Raw genomic sequence first — 10345 nt, 5'->3', positions numbered from 1 at the left:
ACAATTATTTATTTAATGTATCTAGTATAAATACAATATTTATAAACAAGATACATAAATAGTAAAATGCTAAGTAGCAAAGATATTCATAATGTATCATAAGATAAAGGGTATGTGACGGTAACAATTTACAAACACTTAAATTGCTTTGGCTTAGAACTATGAGCTATGTTTGAAGCTTTATTTATCTTCAGACTACAATAGAGAAAATTAAACAAGCCATCAGTGGTATTGGTGGTCGAGTTATGGCGTCTTGTGGTTCCCCTACTGCTGATTCCTCTTCAAAACAGGACAAAGAAAATATTGCAGAAACAAACATAGTCATCCAAATTTTATTTTATTTTGACAATTTTGAATCAAAATTGAAAGGATCTTCGATGAACTGGAGAAGAAAGAATCTTGAATCTCAATTTTTTTTTACAATCTTGAATCAAAATTGAAAGGATCTTCGATGAACTGGAGAAGAAAGAATCTTGAATCTCAATTTTTTTTTACAATCTTGAATCAAAATTGAAAGGATCTTCGATGAACTTGAAGATTCAAAAGAAAATCGTTTGCCCAACAACAATTCCATCACTTTTGTATTCTTCATAACTCACCTCGCTTACCCAAAATTTCAAAAAAAGTTTTTTAATAAAATTTGAAAGGTTTCTTCGTTGATGGGGGAGCAATTTGAAGTTTTGAATTTCTTCGTTCTGATAGGATTTGCCTATGTATGATTGAGAGTAAGAAGAAACGTAAGCGTAATTTATGGGATTTAATTAATTTTCAGATTTTATTTCCTTTTTAGCGCAATAGAAAGATTCTTCTTGTATTAGAATTAATGTATCCGGATGGTGAATTAATGTATCCAGATGGTGACTTATGTATCCAAAAGGTACAAATTTTACGGGATTATTGTAATTAGAAAAAGAGTAGGGATATAATGTAATTTACTCTTTACACTATGAGATTTAGGTAGGTTATACATTAAATATTACTCCCTCCGTCCCATTTTATGTGATGTACTTTGACTCGGCACCGAGTTTAAGAAAGAAATGAAGACTTTTAAAACTTGTGGTCCAAAATGAATGATAGAAATTTGTATGGCTGTAAATCATTTCATTAAAGGTAAAATAGACATTTTATAGTTAAATTGTTACTAAATATAGAAATGTGTCATTCTTTTTGGGTACTGATTAAAAAGAAAAGTAAAGTCACATAAATTGGGACAGAGGGAGTAATACATAATTAATGCATTTCCTAATACAAATATACTAAGCAAAATAACTAGGTTGCCAAACCCGTAAGGAGTACTCTACCTCAGCCCCTGCTGAAGAGCAAAGGCATTTTTCTGAGAATCTTCCTTCCTTCCATTGCATATTCAGGTACCATGTAACCACAGAATCACATAATAATGTTGAATGGTTACTTGTTGTCTTCATAAACCATGAAATAGGGAGAAAGATAAACCTGATCTTGGTTGTCAGGAAATTCCTTGCCATGCCAAAATCTAAAATCTTTGCATTCAGTTGTTCATCCAGTAAAATGCTGACCATATGAAACTATGAATAATCTCTAAATCTTACCTTGTGAAGGCAAAAATTCCTTGATCGATTCCCTCAATGATTATCACACATTGACTCTAAACATAGGACTCTTTCTCTTCAGGGTGTAGGCTTGGAGGGAGTTAGTTCCTCAAAAGGTCACTCAAGTTAAGAAAATTATCTAGCATAATTACATTTCTCTAGTATAGAACAATGAAATCACTCAACTAATTCATTGTTCCTCAAAATATAATACCAACCGGCGTAACTACTTTCATGCACCGAAAATCTGACTTGGCATCCCATAAATTTTTAAATGGTTCTTTATTTTCTTTGTTGGACCAAAACCCATTTAATTAAAAAAATAAAATCCAACAAATAAACTCTTCAATTTAAGCAAATCTCACCTATTTAGTGAAAACTTAACTAGTAAACCTCGCCCATATTTAAGCCCCATCCCATGTTTTTTTTCTCCTCTTTTACTCGTCATCTTCCCTATTCAATTGGGTTCCAAGAAACCAATTAGTCCCTTTCTCCATCTCTGGTGCTCCACTTTAACAGAACAACTTGCAAGAACATATTACATGTATAGTGCTGTAGTACTTTCATTCTTGTCATCATCTTGATTTCTATTTTATGTTGTTGCATATAGCATAACATTTGACCATAGGAATGAACCAATCAGCACTTAAACAGTAGTAATAACATTGCTGCTGCTTTCCTTTTTTTGTTGCTCAGAATTGGATGGAAAACAAAGAACTTTGGGCCTTAGACTTCAAGATTGATCGTACTCATAAGAAACAAAAGATAACTATTTGATATAATGTTGATCATAGTTTAAAGTGTAATGTATAAATTATAGTTTTCACTAGGATTTTTCATTACATTTTTGGGGAAGACATCAGAAAAAGAATACTGCTACAGTTACGATTTTAATGAAAGTAATGATCTTTGCCTGCCTGTTGAAAACTTTGGATCCTATCGTGGTTCCAATACAGTTATGGTATCAGCATTCACCGAACCTTCTCTTTTAGAAGATCCTGGCTGTGGTGAAGCATGTCCTCTGGTAAAAGCAGGTTGTTTAGGAGTAGGTAGTTCAGCGTTATCACTAGTGATCATTGATAGAACTGTGGAGACATTTGGCCTATCTTCTGCATATTCTTGAACACATAATAATCCAATATGTACACATCTCACAACCTCTTTTTCGAAGCTTGAATCAAATATTTTGGGGTCTATCAATTTTACAATATTGTTTTTATTCCACAACTTCCATGCCTGAAGAACAGAGACATTGTCAAACAGCAAAAATATTATTTTCAGAAGTTTCATAATTTTTCTCCTTTTTTTTTTTTTTGGTTTGATGAGTAAGCAAAACCATTTAAGTTCCATAGTTGCAAGAAGGAACTTACATATGCAAGTAGAGTCAGTTCATCTTCATCATCAGAAAAACTAGAGTTCTTCCTTCCACTAACAATTTCCAATAACAACACACCGAAGCTGTAGACATCTGATTTTTCTGAGAATCTTCCATGCATTGCATATTCAGGGGCCATGTAACCACTGCATAACATATTAAAGAAGAAACTCAATGACAAATGATGCCAGTTCATCCATGAGAAAATGAAGGAAGCAGCACAAACTTACTATGTTCCAACAACTCTTATAGTGTTGGCCTGATCTTGATTGCCTCCAAAGATCCTCGCCGTGCCAAAATCCGAAATTTTTGGGTTTAGGTATTCATCCAACAGGATGTTGCTTGCCTTCAGATCTCTATGAATAATTCGTAGTCTTGAGTCTCTGTGAAGGTAAAGGAGGCCTCGACCAGTTCCTTCAATAATGATAGCTCGTTTACTCCAATCAAGGAACTTTTCCTGGTGTGAACCTGAAAAGTTATCACCAAGAAATGTATGATGGATTTTGTTTCCTTAAGGAAATACAGTTTTCTTATGAGTCTAAATGTACTTAAGTTGAAGGACAGGCAAAACCAATGAAAGAAAGTTCTGCACTGACCAAAAAGATATGTATCTAAGCTTCTATTTGGCATGAAATCATAAACCAACATCTTTTCCCCTCTCTCTGTGCAACAGCCAAGGAGTCTAACAAGATTACGATGTTGTAGTCTAGAAATCACGACGACCTCATTCATAAACTCCTGTAGCCCCTGACCAGAAAACTGTGAAAGCCTTTTTACTGCAATTTCTTGTCCATCTGGCAATTTCCCCTGCAGATAATTGATCAAATTTATTTTATATTGTGTACATTTTTCAGAACACTGCAGAGATGCATCAAGAAACATTACTTTGTAGACTGGACCAAAGCCTCCTTCCCCCAGCTTGCTAGCTGATTGAAAACTGTCAGTGGCATTTGCTAACATGTCAAAGCTGTACAAGGTGATGTCTTCAATTTTGACTTGGTTGATGTCATCTTTAATCATGCCTTCTTGGTAAAATTTTGGAGATGCTTCTCTTAAGAGTGCTTCATTTTTCCTCTTCCTTTCTGGTTTAGAGTGGACATTCAGAAATCAAACAAGTTTTAGACATAGAAGTTCTAGTTTGTGTTATCGAAAATCTCATTTGATTAATTACCTTTGTGGTTAGCCAACAATTTCCTGAAAAGATATCCACATAAGATAACTGTTATTGAGCCTATTGAGACTGTGATTGCAATAGCTGCTACAGGAACGTTTTTCTTTTCATTTGCAGCTGCAAAACATGTATGAGCGCCATAGACAGTTCTTGAGCATATCTTTCTTTCCATGGAAGTGAAAGCACTATATGAGAATTTGAGACTACTTCGATGGTATTGTAGATTTTTACTATGAGTTTCTTGGTTATATTCTTCAAATATTATAAGACTTCTAATTTCAACTCTTGTTGTTCCAAGAAAATAAGCTAAACAACTGAAAGATTAAGGTTAAAAGAAGTATGTTACCAAGTTCGGAGTAGGCAAGGCGAATGAACAAATCAGCCGCCCCATCCATGGAGTATTGTTGAATATCAATTAAAGTTCTATTCCAATGCATACAACCTATGCCTGAGTAGTATGAATATGCCGTGCAGGAACAGTTATTCAAACAGTCACTCTCACAGTCTTCTTTCGCTGAGGATGCCGAAATTACAAAATCTGGCACTCCCATTGTCTGCAGCTTCAAAAACCCGTCCTGCTTTCCCTTCTCAACATCATTTCTGTTCCTTTCACAGTGTAGTGCAGTCGTTCTGATGCATCCACCAGACCAATCTCCTTTCTCCCATTCTCCTTCATGTTTTGGTTTAAAACCTTGTATACAACTGCATATTGGAGAATTCTTTGGATTACAGCTTCCAAATGTCCCGCACTTAGCATAAAAATCACACTCAGTGCGGGGAATTGCCCATGTTACCACCCAATCCTTCTTACTTTGATCCCAAACCTTCGCCTGATAAGACCCTGTTGAATTCAAGGAATAATAGAATATCAAAGACTGATTTCCATGGGAATAAGTTAGGTATGTGGTGCCAACATTATCAGCAAAGAGGTCATAACCAGAGCGGTAGGAAGATATCATTTCTGGTATTCCAATATAGATCTGTTTATTCCATGGACTACTACGCAAGTAAGGAGCGGTGTTATTCCAAATAAAAGCCTGGGGGATGTATTGAAGTTGAATTCCACCTGAGAAACTCCCAACAGATGGATCATCAGGACTTCTCCATGATTTCAGGAGAGATGCTGTGTTAGTACTATTATAAATGCCCATTCTCATGAGCTGTAAGAAAGAATCCGTAGGATATTGAAAGCTTTCCCATATAACTCTTCCATTTGAGCTGTCTTTCAAGACTAAGTTGCCAGTATCCAAGAGCTGAGCAGTGGAATTCTTCATGGAGTTTGAAATACTGGATGACCAAATTACCTCCTTCTGTCCATTCAAGATTACAAGGTTGCCATCATCTGATATTGTGAATATTCCGCTAGAATCATTTATAGGCTTGTCTCTGTTAGCTACCCATACTGCAGTTGGTGTTGGTGATGGTAGATTAAACATAATCCCTACATAACGATTTGCAGAATTCCCTGGGCTGAAAAATCCCAGTTTAAATCTTTTACCACTGGAAAATACAGTTTCCGAGTCCCTGACGGGTTCGCTACTGGTAATGATGTCTGAAGCATTGGCACCAGAAAAAACTACATAAAAGCAACAGAGAAAAACAAGAAATGATCGATATAAGCTCATACCGATTTCTTTTCTGCCCAAAGGTTCAGTCTATCATTTGAAATGTAATATGAGAACTTCAACAATGGCCTTATTTAGCAACAAAAATAGATTTTTGATGATATATTTCTCTTCAGTTTACTTGTCAACCGGGTATCAACTAATTGTTAAACCCATGTTTCAAATGATTTCTTCTAAGGCTTACTGTATTTCAGAATAGTTTTGTGCATTTGGTACCTTTGATACTGCAAAATTTCTTGGGCTGATGTGACTTTAGCTCTAAGAATAGATGTGGGGATTGATTTTGCGTCACGTTGAATTTGATGGGTCATCTTCTTTCCTACGGGGTTGCTTATTGACTCAATGAAACACCAACTGTATCTTCAAAATTCTGGAAGATATTTTACGGGGGGAAAAAAAAGGCTTACTAAAGAAAATATCACTCAGGAAAGTGGTCTCTCATCCATGTACAATCTTAAGATGGTGATATGTATCAGATTTTTATTTTCCTCCGAAGCTCAGAGGTTTTTGTTTTTCCTATCTCTTTTCAACTTGTTGAGTACTGGCATCTATTTGAGAATTAGTATTGTATAAAATGTTTTGTTACCTTGAATTGTCGAAAATACTTTTCTGCAAATGAGTGATAATGACTTGCCTCACATATAAAGTCTCGTAAATATAGGTTGTTAAATGATTTGGTAGATGAGAAGTCTTGGTAGTGAGCATAGACAAAACCATGGACATATCTGGTCTATCTATTCATCTGCTTTTCCTTGACAACATAATAGTCCAACATATGACCATTTCAAAATTTCCCTTTCAAACTGCAGGTCTATTATCTTGGGCTCTACTAATTTGACAATCTTGTTTTCATTCCAGAACTCCCATGCCTTAAGAGCAAAGGCATTAACAAAATAATAACAAATTGATCTACCTAAAGTTGACATTTCATTCTCCATAACTGTAAACATCTGATTTTTCTGAGTAACTTCCTTCCATTTGCCTGTTCAGGCACCATATAACCACAGCATCATATGATAATTTTGAATGGGTGCTTATTGTCTTATTTTAGACAATAAAATAGAGAGAACGGTACAAGAACTTACTTTATCCAACAACCCCACTCCGTTTTCTCCTTTTAAACCATGAACTAGAGAGAATGATACACCTAATGTTGGTTGTTCATCCAATAAAATGTTGCTTACATTCAAATCTCTATGAAAAATCTCAAGTCTGAACTTTTGTGAAGGTAAAGTTCATCTGTCAATCCCTTCGATCACGCATTGACTCCAATCATGTGACTCTTCCTCTTGAGAGTGTGAACTTGAAAGTACATTAATAAATAAAAAAGACTGAAATTAATAATTTCAAATCAAATTATCAGTTCGAGAAGCATCCGATTTTCTTTTGGCATGTCTTCATAGACCAGTAGTTTCTTCTCCAAATCCCGATCCACAACAATTATGCCACAGTCCTAAACAAGTTAGGGTCGGCTATATAAATCCTCATTTCTTCATTTAAGTCCAAATCATATCATCATCATACTAAAATTGTGGAAACACCAAGATTTTTTCTTAAAGCTACTTGTTAGGAACATTGAGTATGAACTATTCCCTTCTTGCTTAGATACGGATTTTGTAACCAAACAATGGTGTTCCGATTTTCTATTTATTTATTTATTTGGGTCCTTTTTATTGGTGGGTGCTGAGCATAAAAGAAATTTGTATTTTGAAGTCCAAATTCAGATATGGAATACCCTTTGGTAACGGAACTAACTTGTTAATCTCATGACTGAAATTCTCACTGCTAAAGAACTCAGCTTGGTTTAAACTTTTCTCTTGGACTCTAAATGTAAAATCAGATACAAGAATAATTATAGGAAATGAATAAGATATACACGTACATCAAAATTATAACATCTCTATCGTGCTTCCATTATAGTAATGCAAACTTCATTCACAGAGAATTGAATTCTATTCTAGAGGAGCCTTTCTTGGAAGAGGTCGGTTTTGTTGTAAATGCAGGTTGTTTAGGACTTGGTAAATCATCAATTTCCCGGGTGAGCATAGACAAAACTGTGGAGACATTTGGCCTGTCTTCTGCATATTCTTGTACGCATAATAGAGTCCTACATGGACACATCTTTGAATCTTTTTTTTGAGCTGCAGGTCAATTATCTTGGGGTCAACCAATTCGACAATCTTGTTTTCGTTCCACAACTTCCATGCCTGAAGAGCAAGAGTATTGACTATGAAAAGTTGACATTTCATATGAAGTGGAGCTTAATTTTCATAAAAACTTACCCATGCTAGAAGGCTTAATGCAAACTCCACGCAATTAATACATATAAATTATGAAAAACCTTTAAACTCTAACCAACACCCAAATAACTTGTGTGAATGACCTAAAAGCTAAAATAGTGCAGACTTAACTTTTTTGCTCTTTAATTTCTCATCTTTTCCCCAATATTGATTAATTCACCAATTCGCTTCTATGTAATTTTTCTAAGTCTCTCGTTAAATAGAAAGTTCCTCATTGAATAGAAAGATATTTTAATTTTAATTTCTTCTTTTATATTGAATCATCCTTTATTCAGCTCGTAAAAAATTAGTAAAAGAGAGTTGCCTCACGTACATGAAAAATTGTATCAAATATATGTGACTCCTCATAAAAGGAGTTGAAGGTGGTAATCCGTTCACCTTCTACCTTAAGATTTTAAAAGTGGAAGTCATTAGAAAAGGGTAAAACAAAAATTCCTCCCATCTCTTCTCTCCTTTTTTGAGCGAGGGTCTGCCTATAAAGACAAAAATAAAATTTTCTGTACATTTTATTCCTCCCCAATCTACTTATGGAATTAAATTATTATTATTATTAATAATAATAATAATATCTTGTGCCATGTTGATCTTTAATATATTGCATCCCAACATTTTATCAAACCATAGTCAAACTGATTGAACACTTATTTAAAAAAAAATTGTGTAACACTCCCAAAAATATTTTTTTAATGAGAAATGATGAACCTAAATGGTAGAGGAAAAACATGACAAAGTTGAATGGAGAACTCTGCAATATATAAATTGTCAAAATTTACCACTGGATGGGAATTTTCCTGAGAAACAGATGATCATCATCTATTTCTGGAAAAGATTAAAGACATTTTTGGAAATTTACAAGATATGTCTGTTCTTTATTTCTTGATAGATGGTCAGAATTTCATCTAGGTTCTTGAGAGGTAGATCAAAAAGGCGGGGAAGCGCTCCCTATTAAAGATTTTTTATATTCATAGCTCGAACCCTAAACCGTTGATTAAGGGAGGAGCAACCTCATCCACTACACCCCATAATTTGATAGTAAATGGTTAGTAAGCTATTTTAGAATAGAGTTGGTAAGGGTATAGTAGACATTGAACAATGGAATTGGTTCGAAAGTTGGTTAAATCCCTTTCTCAATTCAGTTAGTTTCCGTTAGGGATTTGATTTGAAGTCCCAATTCACTTTAGTGCTAAATTGACCGGGAATACCGGAATTACAAGAGCAAATGTCGTCTCTCCGGACAAAACCAAATCTCCGGCAACCGCACACGGTGGACTTCACACACCGATCAAGTTAGATACCCTTGTTACCCCGGCAGTTCTGGGTCGCCCTCCCTGAGTTCAACCTATCAGGTAGAATATGCCGATTTAGAATTTACCCTAACTGGGTTAACCCACAGTGAGTGCTATTCAATAAATAAACTCCAATATTTGTGACGACTAATACTAAAAAAAAACAAAATTAAGTTAGATTAACTTAATATTTTAAAATAAGAATTTAGATATCTGAAAATTATACAAAAAATTATTGTAAGCCGCAATACTTTTCATATTAATATGGTAAAAATTATATATTAAAGTATTGACTAAAATTCGTACAGTCTGAAAGCAAAACACGACAAATATTTCGGGGGCAAGGAAGTACATTTTAAAAATTTGTTTAACATGAATGTTGTTGTATTTCAGTTTTGTTATCATTCTTCATTTCTGTTCATCTTTTTTACCCTATAATTCATTGTTGGTTTAGCCTATTTTGGCCCAATCTAACTCTGTTTAAATTTAGTAAAAATTAGGCAAATGACATAGTATAAGAAATAAATTACTTCCTTTCCCTACTCTTTTATTAATTACCAAAAATCCCTTTTTTTAGTTTTTTCGGATATATAATATAGCAGCGCGGATACTTTAATTAATAACGAGCTGATACTTAAATTATTAAGTTGTTGTTATCAGTTTAATGCGTTAAATAAGGGATTAAAAAGTGAAATTATAATTAAAACAGAAATTATAATTGACTCCCATAAATCACGCTTACGTTTCTTCCTTCAACCAATCAATCGTTCATAATCCTCTAATTGAATTTTATTTTTTTAATTTCAAATTATGAAACGTTCTCCCTGTTCTTTGAAAAAACAGTAAAAATTTTATTCAAACAATCAAAATATATTTTGTATCTGATAATAAAATATTGTTGCTTTTTATGATTTAAATCAATGTTATGATATTCAACCTGTTAAAGAATACTACATATATAGAACCTTAATTGTTTTGTACCAATTGTAACATATACACAAATTTGTTATTTGATACTAA

At 34.0% G+C, this 10345-nt stretch overlaps 1 protein-coding gene across 1 annotated transcript; it reads right to left on the bottom strand.

The window, feature by feature from the left end:
* Positions 1-2396: 2396 nt before the first annotated feature.
* LOC102585929 (G-type lectin S-receptor-like serine/threonine-protein kinase At1g11300) lies at positions 2397-6260 on the bottom strand. Its single transcript, XM_015308694.1, has 7 exons — positions 4461-6260; positions 4115-4231; positions 3829-4025; positions 3540-3750; positions 3174-3411; positions 2939-3089; positions 2397-2804 (listed from the first exon to the last, which is right to left on the bottom strand). Exons 1-7 carry the CDS (start codon positions 5737-5739, stop codon positions 2505-2507), a joined length of 2493 nt encoding a protein of 830 aa, XP_015164180.1. The 5' UTR covers positions 5740-6260; the 3' UTR covers positions 2397-2504.
* Between the last annotated feature and the right edge of the window lie 4085 nt (positions 6261-10345).

This window comes from Solanum tuberosum, unplaced genomic scaffold (assembly GCF_000226075.1).
Source record: "Solanum tuberosum cultivar DM 1-3 516 R44 unplaced genomic scaffold, SolTub_3.0 scf00083, whole genome shotgun sequence".
In the NCBI taxonomy this organism is placed as follows: domain Eukaryota; kingdom Viridiplantae; phylum Streptophyta; class Magnoliopsida; order Solanales; family Solanaceae; genus Solanum; species Solanum tuberosum.
Note: the sequence above shows the minus strand (reverse complement) of the source record. Positions and strands in the feature narration are given on the sequence as shown.